The following is a 17,820-nucleotide window of genomic DNA, read 5'->3' as shown; positions in this document are numbered from 1 at the left end:
TTGTGCTGAATGTATATATAACTATTCGAGAACACCGTTGGCTATCTAGACACTTACAGGCACGTGCTGGGGGATAGTCCGGCCGAAGGGGGAGTTTGGCTCATAACTGTCATATGGATCGGGCACGTGACCATAAACTAGTCAAAATAGTTTCCACCCAGCACTGGCAAGCAAACAATGGAGCCAGAGTTGGCAAAATATACATATAAATTGCCATTGGCATTGTTGCAGCTATTGACTATTGTTGTCACACATCAAAGCTCAGCGGCAGTGCCACCTGCGCCTGCAGCAGCAGCCATGGCCATCAACAGAGTTATTGGCCCCAAAAAACAGCAAATGCTAAAAAATACAAAAACAATTGGCAAATGTTTGTCGCGTGTTGATGATGTTGTTGTTGTTTTTGTTGTTTACGATGTTGTTGTTGTTGTTGTTATAACTGCTGCTGTTGATGCGCGCAAAATGTGTTCAATGTGGGCTGGCCCCAGTGGCGGCCTGTCGACGGCGACCTGCTCAGAATGCAAGCACCCAGCACCCAGCACGCAGCACCAAGCACCAAGCACATTGCACCCAACACCCAGCACACAGCACAGAGCATCACACACCCTCCGAATCGATATTGGAGAAGCTCTTTACAGCGTGCAGCTGCTGTCAGCATTAGTTGTCCGACGTTCCTAACGTATACCCTTGCAGATTGTATTATAATTTTGCCATTAAGTGTGGCACGCACGGAAGTAGATGTACTGTCTGATCCTATGGATATAGCCATATCTGTCTGTTTGTATACAAGGAGTTTCCAATGCACTGGGTTCGACATTAATTTATTATGGAATAATTTGTTTGCATATGATCTTGTATATAAACCAAAATGTACATACTTATCCATCTGAGATATGAAACAACACCTAAGAATCATGTTTACTTAAAATCGAAACCAGCGGGCAACAAATAATTAATGCTTAAATATGTAATTGGCTTTGTTAAACTTATAAGAGCTTGCTTATTGTTGATAAATTTTTCGAGACCCAATACAAATTACTCAACCGTATCATTCTTCAGTTTGGGAACATAATAAGACTTGTTGGAAATATAATTATAACTAAAATATTTGCAAGGGTATTTAGTCTTCAAAGTGCCGAGGTTAAGCGTTTTATCTTGTTTTGCCTTCAGTTCAAAATTCATTCACCTGCTCACTTTGGTTTTGTTAGCTTGGTCGAGAGAACGCAGCTGCTGCGAAGCTGTTGGCTTAGCTTATTTTATTTTTTACTCTGCCCGCCTGATGTCAATTGGCTTAAATGTGCCCCGTGCTTCGAGCTTTCATTATTTCATATGGATATATATTATATATATCTATATATCTATATATATATATATATATATATATATATATATATATATATATATATATATATATATTATATATATATTATATATATATAAATATATATATGTATATACATACATTTATATATATATAGTTATTTGGCTGTTGCATCTGAAACTCATTGTGAGGTCAAGAGTATTTTTGTCACGTGGAGCTGGCATGTGGCCTCGTCTATTGCCATAATAAACTTAATTGATTAAGAATGTGGCTGACATATTGTTAATCACAATAAAAATGTATTAAAATGAGAAAAAAGAGTTCATCAGGATCTGTTGTAGACATAGTATCTATTCTTATAAGCGTATTAACTTCACTCTTTTCCATTTCTTTTTCTAATAAAGAAATTTTATTTTGTTGATATCTGTGAAAGTTTAGACAAGGATAATGCACAATATATTTATTTGAAGTTAAAAGAGTTGTTATAGAAGAACATGGTAGGGCTGCTGACTTTTGATGAATTATTTCTTTAACAATTCGCTACGAAATAGGTTCGTAGTCATTCGAATTTAAATTTGTTGAGCAGCCTTGGGTAGTAAAATTGGACATTTGCAAACTGGAACACAAAGAATTAGTTATCTGGGCTGATGCACCCTAATGGGTAGGTTGATGAACTTGACTTTTGTGAGCGCAACTTTTCCAATGATTTTTACTGCCGCTGTCGACAACATGTCGGTCTGTTTGTTTGTTATCAAAAACACCCTAAATGATGACCATAAAAACTTTTTAGTATGCATGTATAAGGGAAATGATAACATTCCTGCGCAGTCTACAGTTTACCAATTAAAATACATTTAAATTCCTCTATAGTTCTGCACTGACCTAAGAGATGGGAGACGGATTGTGGACGACGGAGCGAGGAAGAAGTAACATCAATTGTGCTTCAAGCTTGCCTCTTTGGAGCAGTCGAAAATGAGCATCTTGGGACGTAGTTTTATGACTAAAAGTTTGTAGTCTCAATGTTCTTTGAATATTTATTTGCCATATCACTTGGTAACTGCTTCATGGAATAGAGTCTTCAAGGGTTTTGTGCCGTTGGCTAATAGCTCACGTACTCGTGTTCACATTAATTATTCACAGGGGCATCGCTCGCTCAACTAACCTAATATTGTCACTTAGGACTCATTTTGATTGTGGGGTCTCACAATCATTGCTCGATAGATATACAATAAGTGTTTTTTAGGGACAACAATTTTATCAGGCGGCGTTTAGCATCATTTCCTTACCTATGGACATTAGGCGGGAATGCAAACAATACAACAAGTTCAAGTGTTTTCAGGCAGCTACATACTTTGTTTTGGTGTTCATAATTACGTTAATCAATTTGCTCTGAATTGTCTCCAAAACTTCTATGGAATTCCCTTATTAAAAATAAGTTCAGGAATTTGAAAGCAACAACAAATGTTAAAAATGAAAATAACAAAGTTTCAACTATTATGAACGTTAAATCTTCAGCTCATGAGACGTTGAATAATACATTCTTTAAGATATAAGGAATGTTATGCATATACTTTGACAACAATAATATGTATATACAAATTAGACAAATAATTTTCTATAAATACAAAAGAGGGGTGCGATATCTGAAACCTAACTGTGACACGTAAAGAGATATCATATGATAAATTATTTGTTAGTCAAGTGCCTGGCATTGGCTTACTTACTGAAATGTCAATGTCTCGTGCGGAGCGAACGTAGATTAAATCGTACAAATGTGTGTAACTTGTAAAATATTAAAGCCAGCGCGTGAGTACAGAATAGCAAAGAAGACGTCACTCACAATACAGAAGAAAGAATTACTATTTGCGAGCTTACCTAAACTAACTTGACTGTACAAAAGTGCATGGAAGACGTGTATTTAATTTTAGTAAATAGTAAATTTATCATAGTTCACTATATTATGGCTGAGTTTGGTGAAAAAGTTTTGAGAAATGAAAAAACCTTGTTCATTCCAACCCTTTGTCCATAAAGCTGCATTTCAACATAGTCCGATGCCGATTAGATTTTGGTAATGTAAATGGCAAATTCTGATCCAAATTTGTAATGCAGAAGTATGTCAGGCTCATGATGATTACCTAGATCAAAGGGACTAGTTCTCACTGGATATTTCGATTTAGCTGCGGTCGATAAACGTTCAAGCTGTAGCCGCAGATTAGCCAACTATTTTGAATGTCAGCCGAATGACAATGCTGGATATCGCATTACATCACACGGAGTTTAGAGTGCCGTAAATATACATGTATACAAACAAGTATGATATAGCTGTCAATTTTGGCGATGGCTTTTGAAACAATCTGACGCCAGATGCAAATGGCCATGGCAATGCCATCGTAACGCGCTGTCAGCTGCGTTGATGTCGGCTGGCGGTGTCATTTTGTGGCTAAATACCGCAATTTGCGCTACTTTGCAGCAATTACAAAAACTGCTAAATACGACAACATGTCTCTGAGCGAGATGAAGCCCAGCCACAGCCACAGCCACAGCCACAGTCACAGTTGTAGTCGTAGGCGCCGTTGTGGCACGGCTGCCATAATACACTGTGCAAATTATGTGTCTCGTTTTTGTGCTGTTTTCGTAAATAGAACAATGATATATGGGCTGTGTTAGAGCCTACGGATGGCAAGCATATCTCTATGTAATTAGACATTTTATCTATAACTCAAATACATAATTCTGACAGTTGTATATGCAACCAGTTGTTGCTTCAGGATGTGTAAATCTATCATGAAAATGAACGCTTCTTATATGTAATTTTTATTTGAGTCAATTGTACAATAGTATAAAGTATTTGTTATTTAAGCAATCTCGACATGCCGTCGTCATTCCATTTTTGAACATGTAAGTGACGTTATTTTACTCTTAGGAATTGACCACCAACGAGACTAGCATAGATCTGACCAACTTGGAAGAAAATGCCTTATACCGCATTATGGTTGTGGCGCGTGGAAAATTTGGTACATCGCTGCCGGCATCGATGCTGCTTATAAATACGACGGCCTCTGGCGAAAAAGGTAAGTGGCTGCGATCTATGCATTCGGGGTCAACTCACACTTGGACTGTCAATGTCGACAGATTTGCTGAGCTGGTTTGGCTTGGTTTGAATAGTTAGTTAGTTAGTTACTGCACGCATATGGCATGTGGCGTATGGCATATTGCAAATTGAATTTACTCCCAATTGATGCATCGGATTGTGTCTTCGTAGCTCTATATCCCAATGATACATGGGGCGCACCATCTCCGCCCCACTCACTGACAGTGCTTACTCACAGCGCGACCTGGATGCAATTAACCTGGCAGCCTTCTGAGTACTCGCATCCACATGAACGCATCACGTACAGGTGAGCTAAAGTCGTGGTGAGGTTATTGACGAGGCGTGTATGCATTATGTGTTACTAAACCCGATTATTGCAGAGTCTACCATAAAACGATGAACTTTGTTGACTTTACCAAAATCGAAACGAAATTGGCCTGGCTGCGAATAACAAATCTAAAGCCAAGCTCCCAACATGTGCTTTATGTGGAGGCGGTGGGCGAGCGGGCTACCTCGCTGCCCTCAGAGACTCTTGTGGCGTGGACAGATCCGGCGCTGCCCGCCTTTGTGGATGTAATTGTTGCGTTGCTTATGCTAAAGACAGCAAAATGACTTCATATCGTTTCCTTTAGCCCCCAACTGTACATCCGGCCGACAACATACCTGAGGGTGGATCGATGACAATTCTCTGTCTGGCTCTGGGTAACCCAGCTCCCACCATATCGCTGTACGTAGGGGGCCACTTAGTGCGTCAAGACACGTCTCGACATATGGTGACAGTCATACATAATGTCTCCGCGGATATGGAACACGTTTCCTGTTACGCGGACAACGGCTATGGTGTGCCCATGCAGGCCACCCGACGCGTTAATATTTGCTGTAAGTTCGAACTTTATATTTGAAATTGATTAAGCTATAATCGAGGTTGGCATTCCGTAGATCCACCCAAGATTCAGGCGGCTGGCATAACTGTCGCTTCTATTGGGGACGAGGTTGAACTGCGTTGCATGGTTGACTCGAAGCCCACGCCCAAGACCATATTCTGGCGCGATCATGACGGCCGCATACCCGTGCCACAGGGTGGAAACTACTTTGTGTCGGTCACAAATGTGTCAACAATTTATACGATGGTACTGCGCATCAGCAAGCTGCAAGCGAACGATGTGGGCGACTATTTCTGCCATGCAGATAATCCATTTGGATCCTCCACAACGCCAGTGTCGGTGCGAATACGCAGTACTCCCAGCCTTAATCGCAACGTGTCACAATGCTGTTCCGAACAAAATGTTTCCTTGCCCTGTCGAGATGCGTGCACCTACTACGTGGACTTTGACGCCATAGCCAACCGACCCGAATGCATCGTCGACTTCGACAAGCTGATGAAGTGTGCGGCCGATGGGTCGGATCACAGATCCTGCTGTGCAGATGAGCAGGTGCCTCGTAAATGTTTGAACTGGTGCCGTGGTGAATCTGTGCGCTCGAAGGAAATCTGCAGTCTACAGTATTCCAGGACCATCATTGGATGCTTTGAAAAGAATCGTGATCGACTACCAGGACCACCAGAGAATATTGTAGTGAGTGTGCTGTCGGACAACGAGGTGAACATTAAGTAAGTGGCTGCCATGAGCGCCAAATGGCAAGTTTCTTCATTTCATTAAAAGCTATCAAATTTAATATCTTAACTATGTCCGGCCAGCAAACCGAAAATACTTTTTCATTGCCTCAGCCGGAAGTGAACTCATCCATTTTGCTCACAAGCCAATACATTCATTACCCTCATGCCCATCTGGCATCTGTGGATGTGAGAGGTCGCAAGTCCGTGCGTGGATGCTGTTGCTTCTGCTGACTGCACTAATAGACCGCAAAATCCATTAAAGCTGAGATTTTTATCTCACTTTAATACACTTAGTCAACGTCAAAGGCTTCGCACACAGTCTGAAGTCGGTTCGTGTGCGCAGCGGTTGGTGGGTGGATGCTTATGGGTGGGCTATGGGCTATGGGCTATGGGCTATGCTCGATGCCAGTCCGCATTAAATTTATTAAAATTCCAGTCAAGTTTTGCGGCTGCAACAATATTACTACTACTCATAATATGGCGCCATGCACACGGTCTGAAAACTATTTCATTACAGATGGGATGCTCCAACAAAGAATCCAAATGCCGTCGACGGCTATAGAATATATTACCATGAGGCCGCCGTGCTGCCGCCATCGTCGGCGGCGCAGCCAAACGAATCTTCGATGGAGCCTGGCCTGGATACAGTAGCCTCCATGAATAATGCAACAAGTTTAGGCAACAGCAATGGCAACAACAACAACTACAACAACAATATGGCAATAGCAGGCGCTGTGGAAATTCAACGCATCGACGTAAAGGACACAACAATAAGCATTAATGGTCTGAAGAAGGACGTGCTCTATGAGCTGGTGGTAAAAGCTGGCAATACATACGGTGGGTGAATCGACTGTTCGCTGTGTATGTGTCTAGGCTTAATTTGCAGACTTGTTTTCCCAGGTGCCAGTGTACTTACCGATCCGATTAGATTCACACTGGGTGAACAGCAGGTGACCTCGGCGACCAGCAGCTACTCGAGCGCCGTGGGCACCATAAGCGGCATTGTAGCAAGCATTTTGGCCATCCTCTTAGCGGTGGCCGCCATTGTGTTCTATCGACGACATCGCGGCCATAATGGCAAGGCAGTCAACGGCAATGTTGCCTTCGAGAATCCCACATACACACGTGGGTTGGAGCAGGTACAGGTGTGTATAAAGCCTATTAACTATACCTATAATCTTATCATAAGCCAGCCGGAAAGACTGTAAATCGGTGTATTGCATATAGTTATACTTATGTTATAACGACAACGTGTCTCTTTCTGCTTTTGTTGTTTTCAATTGCAAACTATACACACGCACACACGCAAATACTAAAGTTACCAACTGTGACGTCGGCCATCACAACAACACAAAATGGAAACAATCACACGCATGGCAGCAACAGCAACAGCAACGGCAACAGCGGCCACTGCAGCACCAGCAGCGGTGTCGGCACAAATAATGGCAATCACAATGGCATTGCAGCCACAATGACGACGTCCACATCCACGGCGCTTGATACGGGGAGCATAGTGAATGGGAGCAGGCAGCAGCAGAAACAGCTGCGAAATGGCCGCAGTGTCACTGATGCGGCCCATCATTTTCACAACCCGCTTAGTAATACGCAGTGCAATGAAGTAAATCCCTCGATTTATGAAGAGCTCAAACTCGGGCAAGAAGGTGCTGGATTTAAGAAACTTGTGTCATAAATGACACAGCACACACTCACATAAATGAGAAGCGCTAACAGCGCCTACAAGATCCGAAACTGAAACACCAACATCTCAAGTTTAGCTAGTTAACTTACATATATGTGCATGTGTATGCGCATGTATCTATGTACCTATCTACTTATGTACATATTCACATTCGTATATACATGCTACAATGTAGTCCGTACAATCGCAAAATGTAGACATAGGCCCGTGTAAACAGCGCGAAGCGCAACCCCAGCGAACACATACACACACAGATACGCACATTGCTTATAGATAGATATACACAAACACACACACACGCACACACACACACACATGCGCACATACTCAAACACACGCTGGCATACTTTCAGTATGCACTGCGAAAGATAAATGGGTAATATTGCGTAAAAATGATTGCTAAGATTTGGTTAGTGTAAAGTAATAAATTTGTAGTATGTAACTGTGATTGAAAATTATGTAAAATAAATTTAATTGGTAACAGAACTAAGCTACTTTTGTAACCTATAAACTGTTTTTGTTTTTGTAACCAATCGTTGCTTGGTAGATAGAAAAAAAGGAAACCCACTTTTGGCACTTCTTTGTTCCATGTAATTTAAAGTGAGCAGCAAGTATTTCTGTATAATAAAAGTATTATAATATCAAAACTGTCTGATGATGCTAAATAAGGGCACTACGTAATACACACTTACAAATGTTTACGTAATACAAATATGTACACATAAATGTATATTCATATCTAAATATATCTAAGTACGTGTATCACCTAGTATCCTGGCTGACATTAGAAAGCATAGCCCTTGCTTCATGTTGAGCTTAGTTATTCAAATATTTGAGTAAAAGATATGATATGCCCTAGGACGCTATGATCCTATGCAGATATGGATCAGGTGCTCATTTTCATACAAGAGCAGGTAAGTGTTACAAGCGACTCCCACAAAGATTATCATAATTGAGTTATGCATACAACACCTTGGCAACACTTTAGTTTTATACACCCTTTTCTTTGCTCTCGTACATAGCTTAAGTGGGCTGTGGGATCCGTCGAAAAAGGAGTACATCCATATTTATATCCAATAGTCTTGTGAAAGCCGCTTGCTTTATACTTTTATGTTATGCTTGGCCTCAATACGCTTCTAACTAGCTGAAGCTGTTTTGGCCGAAGTCCTTAGCCTCATCAAAAGCTGCTCTCTGCTCTTTGCTTCTTGTTTGTTTGTTTGTTTGTGCCCTTTTACACTTCCGTTTCCACCTCTAGAATGCTTACACATGGCAAAAGCTCTGAATAAATGCCGCTTGAATTATGCAAAGCATTTAAGTGCCGGTGAAGGCATTTTTGTATCTCCTGCATGTACTATTTACATTCAAAAAGAGCATATTGCTTTGAAGCTTTTAAGACATTCCACGGTCGATTCCTTTTCTCGTCAGCTTTAAGGCGTTATTGAAACAAGAGACTTGTATTTTGGAAAATACACGTGTGTAGTCAATTGTTTAAAAATATATAGTATGCTTATTTAGAGCTAGAGTCTTAAGGTTTTGAAGTTATGTTACTTACAGTTAAGACCCTCGCTTAGAATTTACCAAAAAAATTCAAAATCGGAAAAGCTATATTTTGTTTCGCAGCCTTAGAGCTAAAATCCGCAAATTTATTCGGGTGGACAACAATAGATCTACAAGTCATATTAACCGCATATTGGAGCTCAATATATCCAAAAACAAATTTAATTGCTGTTGTTCATTATGCTGCTGTTGCTGGATTTAGATGAGCACCTAAACATTTAGGATCAATAATGCCTAATAAATACAACAAGGCTTCAATCGTTTTTAACGAATATAACAAAGTCCAATTCCCTAGTGAAAAAAAAAGCAAAAAACATTTTGTAATCAGTAATAACTATGTTTCTTCATTGATTTAATTTTGATTACCTTTAGCATGTGCTTTTATCTAATTTATGCTAATTAAGCTGCAGTGGTAACTCCCCTAATCAATCGGGATATCATTATTTTTTAATGTGCCATCCAATGGAGTTACAAGTTACACCATTAGAGTGTGAACAACGAGTAAGAGTGCTCTAGTCGAGACTGCTCGACTAGTAGATACCCTGCATCCTCGGAAGAGGTTATACTCCAATCCAATTCTACATGAATAACAAATAACATATATACACAAATATCCAAATGAACGCATAAGCACGCGCTCTGGTTACAGCGCAGTTAACGCAGCGACTGCGCTTGGCCTGCTGTAGGGACTATACTATGGGAATTTGTTTGTTGAATTCCTTTTTGAAGTATGTTTTTTATGAATTTGCTGGACGGGGCGGTATCCCAAATCCAAAATATGCATAATCCTTGTATTCATTCCAGGAACCTACACGCTCAATCTAAAGTCTCCAACATTAAAAAACAAATCCAAATAACCGATTTATATCGATAATACGGATATGGAATCAGGTATAGAAAAAGAGGTAAACTTGTACCGCATATACACAAGTATACAATTCAAATTTCGAGCCGTCGAGTCAAGTCGTCAAGAAGTGAAGTCGTCCTGCTAGCTAACTGGTTTTGTCAATCGGCGAAAGGTTTTGTTTAATAACATTTGTGTTATTTAACGGATTTGAATCAAGTCAGAGAATATGATTTACATATTCTATTTAATATATGGCAATCCAAATTTTGTTTATTTAGAGCCAGTAATAATCATAAACAAAGTAGCTAAGTGCAAAATGAAGTGTCTAAGTTCAAAGATGTACAAAATATAATTTAATAATTGCATTTTGATAACGGTTTTCGATAACATTAATACGAGAATAGTTATTATTTATGTGATCCAAAAAAGTTTTTAAATCTTGTGCGTTATGAGACCGACGCGGACTTTATGAGGTCTGCCACGCCTCTTTTAGCCTATTACACACATTTCAACAAAACCATTGTACCCTGGTCAATCAATGAGTGACTGACAAAAAGGTGAAATATATACATAAAGTAACTGACTGACAAAAAGCTGAAAGCTATGCTTAAAGTGGCTGACTGACAAAAAGCTGAAAGCTATGCTTAAAGTGGCTGACTGACAAAAAGCTGAAAGCTATGCTTAAAGTGGCTGACTGACAAAAAGCTGAAAGCTGTATATAAAGTGACTGACTGACAAAAAGCTGAAAGCTATATATGAATTGACTGACTGACAAAAAGCTGAGAGCTATGCTTAAAGTGGCTGACTGCCATAAGGCTGAAAGCTATGCATAAAGTGACTGACAAAAAGCTGAAAGCGATATATGAAATGACTGACTGACAAAAAGCTGAAAACTGTGTTTAAAATAGCTGACTGACAAAAAGCTGAAAGCTGTACATAAAGTGACTGACTGACAAAAAGCTGAAAGCTATAAATGAAATAACTGACTGACTAAAAGCTGACAGCTATATATGAAATGAATGACTGACAAACAGCTGAAAGCTATGCTTAAAATAGCTGACTGACAAAAAGCTGAGAGCTATGCTTAAAGTGGCTGACTGCCATAAAGCTGAAAGCTATGCATAAAGTGACTGACTGACAATAAGCTGAAAGCTTTATATGAAATGACTGACTGACAAAAAGCTGAAAGCTATGCTTAAAGTGGCTGACTGACAAAAAGCTGAAAGCTATGCTTAAAGTGGCTGACTGACAAAAAGCTGAAAGCTGTATATAAAGTGACTGACTGACAAAAAGCTGAAAGCTATAAATGAAATAGCTGACTGACTAAAAGCTGAGAGCTATGCCTAAAGTGACTGACTGCCATAAAGCTGAAAGCTATGCATAAAGTGACTGACTGACAATAAGCTGAAAGCTATATATGAAATGACTGACTGACAAAAAGCTGAAGGCTATATATGAAATGACTGACTGACAAAAAGCTGAAAGCTATGCTCAAAGTAGCTGACTAACAAAAAGCTGAAAGCTATGCTTAAAGTGGCTGACTGACAAAAAGCTGAGAGCTACGTTTAAAGTGGCTGACTGCCAAAAATCTGAAAGCTATGCATAAAGTGACTGACTGACAATAAGCTGAAAGCTATAAATGAAATAACTGACTGACTAAAAGCTGACAGCTATATATGAAATGAATGACTGACAAACAGCTAAAAGCTATGCTTAAAATAGCTGACTGACAAAAAGCTGAGAGCTATGCTTAAAGTGGCTGACTGACAAAAAGCTGAAAGCTATATATGAAATGACTGACTGACAAAAAGCTGAAAGCTATGCTTAAAATAGCTGACTAACAAAAAGCTGAAAGCTATGCTTAAAGTGGCTGACTGACAAAAAGCTGAGAGCTACGTTTAAAGTGGCTGACTGCCAAAAATCTGAAAGCTATGCATAAAGTGACTGACTGACAATAAGCTGAAAGCTATATATGAAATGACTGACTGACAAAAAGCTGAAGGCTATATATGAAATGACTGACTGACAAAAAGCTGAAAGCTATGCTCAAAGTAGCTGACTGACAAAAAGCTGAAAGCTATGCTTAAAGTAGCTGACTGACAAAAGGCTGAAAGCTATATATGAAATGACTGACTGACAAAAAGCTGAAAGCTATGCTTAAAGTGGCTGACTGACAAAAAGCTGAAAGCTGTACATAAAGTGACTGACTGACAAAAGCTGAAAGCTATGCATAAGGTGACTGACTGACTGAAAGCTATATATGAGGTCACTGACTGACGAATAGCTGAAAGATATATATACAAAGACTGACTAATGAAGGATAGGCTAAGATCTGCAGCTGCTACAGTAGGTTATGAATTTAGAATTCGTTAACTTAAGAAAATCAATATATCAAATCAATATATATATTAATATATTTGGTTAATTAATACTCTTTAAACTTGAAACCTACTTGTGCAAACAGTTGTCGCTTTAGAATATACAAGCTTTCGGAAGGAGGCTTAGTGCACCATATAATAATGTGAGCCATATAATAATGTATGTAAATCAGTCTAGTCCATCTAGTGTTGTCTATTTGTATCAGCAGGTTGGAACGTTTAACTGCTAAAGTCTATCGAAGTTACTTATTTAGCGCGGACTATTTAGTGGACTGAGTTTCTAAGAAATCGGTTACGCATGTGTTTGAATATAGAGTATTACTTTAATTCTTCATTCTTCATTGAAGATGTAATGATTCTGTTAAAATGCACACATTCAAATTGGTTCATTATTTTCTAATCGAAACGTAATGGCGATTGAAATGTGTTTGAAGTTACAGCTACTACTTAAGTTGTAATTTGCAACTTCCTGCACTAGCAGTGCAGCGGCGGTGTTGGCGGCGGGGTTGCTAGATGCCGACAAGTTCTGCGATGTATGCCAGGAGGCGGAGGTAGTGTTGGTTGCCTAGGTAATGTTGGTTCGAATCTTGGTGTCATAATGTCGGCTTTTATTTGTTTTTTATATTTCACACTCGATACAAACAGTTGAAAATATTAAAAAACTCAGAATGAACTGGGATCAGGGTATCTCGTAGTCGGTCACCCTGAATATAACTTTATTACGTGTTTTTTTTGTTGTGTAGTATATTCGAAATTTGAAGTCTTTAGTACCAATAGACTAATTATATTGTAGCAGGATGTATACAGGATTTTAACAGCAAGTGTAACGCCTCAGTAACCGCAGGTATATGTATTTTCAGTAGAGTGTTAACAATACCAGTATTGGTATGGCTTCAGTTCGACAGCAAGACGAACAGTCATCGAAACTATTATACTCTTTTACTTTATGTTTCTCTTGATTGTATATACATAAGTACTAATTTTTTTACCCTCATTGAAAATGGGAATTCCGGGAAAGGTTTTATATTATATAGACTTTTGATCAGAACGAAGAGTTGAGTCTATGTGGCCATGTCCGTATAAACACAATTGACTTGAATTTGAAATATATACTCCTGTATTTTTTATATCGATAACTGATCACATATGCCATTCGATTAAAATCGATCATTTAACTTCGTCTCTTTTGCGTAGCCTGAACACCATAAATTTTGGAGACCCGATTTACCGCGAAAGTTCCTAAAATGAATACAGAGATTTTGGATTTTGGGTACCGTTCCCGTTCTTACCTAATTCAGAAAACCGTAGTTACAGCTCCAGGGGCTTGCCAAGTAAACGCATCTGGGTGTCATGATTGTGATCGAGCATTTCATTAATATATATCAAAAAGTCATTCAAGTTCGCATAGTAAACCCAATAGTATAAGTCCAAGCGCAGCCGCTGCGTAAGCTGCATAGTAAGTGAAGCTGATGCATGCTTATGTGTGTGTATGCACTAAAATGTATTTTAAAAAGAATCATTATTGGATTGGAATATCACCTCTTCGCCGGGCTTAGGTGTTTCCTAGCAGAGCTATCTCAATTAGAGCACTCTTACCTTTTTAATGTATACACGAGTTTACGGTCCAAATACCAAATCTCTAGTGCCGGTAAAAATGAAATTCGATTTGTAGAATATAGTTTATATAACATTATATAGTTCATGGTGACTTCAGCAGTAAATGCTTTATGAGGTAAGGGTAACAGCGACTTCATTTGTAAATCACTAGCTTCGGTATAAGATAGTCAGAGTACGGTTATTACACAAGCCCAACATACTCTCATCGCTTCGTGAATATTTATATAAAATACAAACAAAAATATAGAAAAAAACGATTTATGCTTGTTTTCACAAAAAAGTTGTGTTTTTATTAACAATTTTTTATTGTTATATTTTTATTTCCGGTGACTAATCAATTAAATCAAATGACCTGGAAATGCCTTAATAAAAACAATAATAATAAACGAAAAAATATTGTAGACATGCTACGTGTTAAAGTACAGTGGGTAAGTGCGAATGGTTTTCCGTGATTTGTTGTTAATAAACCTCAATAAAAAACCTTGGTTTTTATAGTAGTAGAAGCTAATAACCTCGATTCCCACCATTTCATGTGCACCCATTGAAAATGGAAATCCAAGGCAGAATGGTTTTGGGAAAATGTATGTAGCAGGCAGAAGTAGGCAGAAGGAGGCAGAAGGAGGCGTGACAGATAACACATTCTTAATTGTCCGTCTGAAATATAGTACCATATACTTGAAACATACTTCCACGCGTAATATGAGCTTATCTTTTTATTTGACAACTCATCCCATTTCCGTATTATCGATACAATCTGTAGTAACTCCAAATTTGCAAAAATCCTATTTCACATAATAGATACTTGGGATTTATTAATTTGAATAGGAAAGACCATCTATCATAAAAGTTATTAAACAATTAGGTATCCATAAAGCCCATGCTTGTGTACATGGTATACATGTGGTCGCTGTAGAGTCTCGCCTACTCGCAGGGCTCAAGGTATCTCCTAGTCGAGCAGTCTCGACTAGACCTTTTTTACTTGTTATTTATGCTTCATATTATTATTACACTTTTAGTTGCTTCACTTAAAAATTGTTTGTGCTCCTTTCTCCGTGCTCCTTGCTCCTGCACCGTAGGCCACTAAAACAAATATCTTTTACGATTTTTCGTTCTTTTATGTCTCTGCCATTTATTTCCGGGGTAAAACTAAACTAAACTCAACATTGTAATCCGCAGGCCTACGAATTTTAATTTTCGACGCGAGACTCGACCATTTGTCGCCTATCCCCATACCAGTTTATTTTTCCGCCTCTTTTCGGCGGAGTCGCGACAACAATTCCGCTGTCTGGCCGCCAGCCAAGTGGAGCGTCAGCGGCAGCACAAAGTCTGGGTCTAAGTCCGATTAATGGCATTGCGTGAAATTTGTGTATTAGACGACGCACATGTGTACATACATACATACGACATCTAAAACAATTTTTGGAATGTTATTCAACTTGTCATATAAGTAATACCAATTAGCTTATTATAGTAATAATAATAAATATTACAAAAACATATGTACGCACTTTCCACTTATGGGGTCATTAATAAAAGAAGCCGGAGTATTCCGATTATTGTTATTATTAATAATACACCTTAATAATACAATTTAAATGAATATAAAAATATAGCAGTTTTAGACGTAGATTATGTACGTGTCCTAATATATTTAATTACTATAATGTTGAAAGTAAAAGGACTATATTGGTTGATGCCATATACGTTGTGCCTTGACACAAACCTTAAAATGCAGAATATATACTCAGTAGGACTATAGTCTTATAAAGTCTTTAGACTTTTCCAACACGCCCACTAGGAGCGAGGGGAATCGCTGCTATTTAAGGTTTGGAGAATGATTATTACATGAATATGACTTGTAAAGTGACGCAATTTTACCCTGATTTTCCATATTCGCTGTGTTCAAGGTATAATTAATATATATAGGTGTACCTATAATCAGGCAAAACTTAGATACAAAAAGTACTTACAGACTCAGCTTGTGCGCAACTTAATAGTGATGAAAAAATAAATAATAAACAGAAAATTCAAATCTGGGTGAGCGAATGCATTATTATATAACAAGGTTCATTAACCGTATCGTAATGTGGGCCATGCGCCTAACCACAACCTTGTTGTCCTAGGTTTGCTGTCATGAATGTATGACACTTACATTTTCGGAAAATATACGACCGTTGTATGCTGTTTGTGTGTGTGCGAAAGTCGTTGTGTATGTAAGTAGTATATTCAGACAACACTCGCTTAAATGTCACCTTTATTTATTAAGACTGCTTATTACATTAACACTTGAGCGCGATTTAACACGATTTTCTCAAGTATTTTTTCGTTTGCCAGCACAGGCCACTGCCAAGGAGTGTCTGTGTCCTGTCGCTATGTGGATGAGAAAGCAGGCGGAACGAGGCAGAGTATCTCTTAGCTACTTCCATCCTTCTTCTACCTATTCAGTTGAAGTGGCGAAATCGTGAACGTGAACTACCCGCCCCGGTGCACTTGTAAGCATTTAACTTACCTACACCAACAGCAGTTTCATCTTTTTCATGTGCGCTGAAGCTCGAGCTGCTTCATCATTTTTAGTCCTTTGGGGCACACTCTGCTCGCTACTTGCCGCGACTGATGCTGCGGCTTATAAGCTGCCGTTAGCTCCTCTTTTTTGTTACTGTTGGTCCTTGCTTATTGCTAAACGCCTGACTGAGGGTTGTAACTTGGCTTAGATGCTTCGCTGACTTGCCTTGCCTTTCCTGCGCGTCCTAACATTTGTCGACATTTGTAGCTTGGCCTGGGACTAGGCTTGCGACTAGAGCTAGAACTTCACCTGGGAGTAAGCCAGAGACAAGGACTGTGGCTCCGGATTTGGTTTGTTTCTGCCCCTAATATTGGATTACCTGTTGTCAACATGCTCAACCTATGTGCTGGCATTTGTAGGTGCTATTGACATGAACTGTGTTGATTTTATACAATTAACTTTTCGCCTGTTTATTTTATGTTTTTCTCATGACACTCGCCTTGAGCCTTTTGTCTATGTTACCTCTGCGCTAATTCCTTGTCAACTCTCAGCAAGGCCAAGAAATTCTTCATGTCATTTAGGGCGGCAAAATCAAAATATTCAAAAATTATATCTAATGGAGTGTGACTTAGTATAAATACATAAATTAATTTGCTTGCTTAAAACAACATTTTAATTTGAGAGTTAATTTTAATTTTATAAGTTGCACCCTAAACTGTTTTTTGTCGTAGCTGTCACCGATGATCGCGTTAAAAGGGTATTCACCCAAGAATCTGCAGTTGTGATACAGTGCGGTAGATCAAATTTTTGGAATCCACATGGCAAGGGAGATTTCCTAAGCAATCAAATAAACTTGTACATTGATAAAAAGCAGTGTATATGGCAAGCTTTTGAAGTGAAACACGTCCAATGGATTATATCTCTAAAAAACGATTAAATACCCTTAAAGATATTAAATAGAATAACCCGAAGCTAATAAATACATTCAGAAAACAAGTGAAAAAGCTCTTGTTGGGGTGTCCGACTAGGAGATACCCTGATCTCAGTCTTATCTGCATTTTTTAATATTTTCAATGGTTTGTATCGCGTATTAGAAAAAAATAAAAATAAAACGCGACATTACGATATCAATACTCGAGCCAACACAGCTACTTTATAATTTAAAAAAAAAAAAAACAAAAGAAAGCGTCCATGC

At 38.8% G+C, this 17,820-nt stretch overlaps 1 protein-coding gene and 1 long non-coding RNA gene across 2 annotated transcripts in view; both read left to right on the top strand.

The window, feature by feature from the left end:
- LOC111604288 (Ig-like and fibronectin type-III domain-containing protein 2) overlaps window positions 1-7,910 on the top strand; it is a 44,352-nt gene extending 36,442 nt beyond the window's left edge. The window contains exons 10-17 of the mRNA XM_023322304.2: window positions 4,242-4,389; window positions 4,581-4,716; window positions 4,790-4,982; window positions 5,042-5,288; window positions 5,349-6,018; window positions 6,542-6,861; window positions 6,925-7,169; window positions 7,343-7,910. Coding sequence (XP_023178072.2) covers window positions 4,242-4,389; window positions 4,581-4,716; window positions 4,790-4,982; window positions 5,042-5,288; window positions 5,349-6,018; window positions 6,542-6,861; window positions 6,925-7,169; window positions 7,343-7,714 — 2,331 coding nt within the window. The 3' untranslated portion in view covers window positions 7,715-7,910. The remainder of the gene's footprint in view (window positions 1-4,241; window positions 4,390-4,580; window positions 4,717-4,789; window positions 4,983-5,041; window positions 5,289-5,348; window positions 6,019-6,541; window positions 6,862-6,924; window positions 7,170-7,342) is intronic.
- A 2,193-nt stretch (window positions 7,911-10,103) lies between these two features.
- On the top strand, window positions 10,104-15,494 carry LOC111604331. Its single transcript, XR_003944357.1, has 3 exons — window positions 10,104-10,171; window positions 14,525-14,550; window positions 15,299-15,494. It is a non-coding gene; the product is annotated as an uncharacterized LOC111604331 (long non-coding RNA).
- The last annotated feature ends 2,326 nt before the right edge of the window (window positions 15,495-17,820 follow it).

This window comes from Drosophila hydei, unplaced genomic scaffold, assembly GCF_003285905.1.
Source record: "Drosophila hydei strain 15085-1641.00,03,60 unplaced genomic scaffold, DhydRS2 tig00000001-arrow-pilon, whole genome shotgun sequence".
Lineage (NCBI taxonomy): Eukaryota > Metazoa > Arthropoda > Insecta > Diptera > Drosophilidae > Drosophila > Drosophila hydei.
Note: the sequence above shows the minus strand (reverse complement) of the source record. Positions and strands in the feature narration are given on the sequence as shown.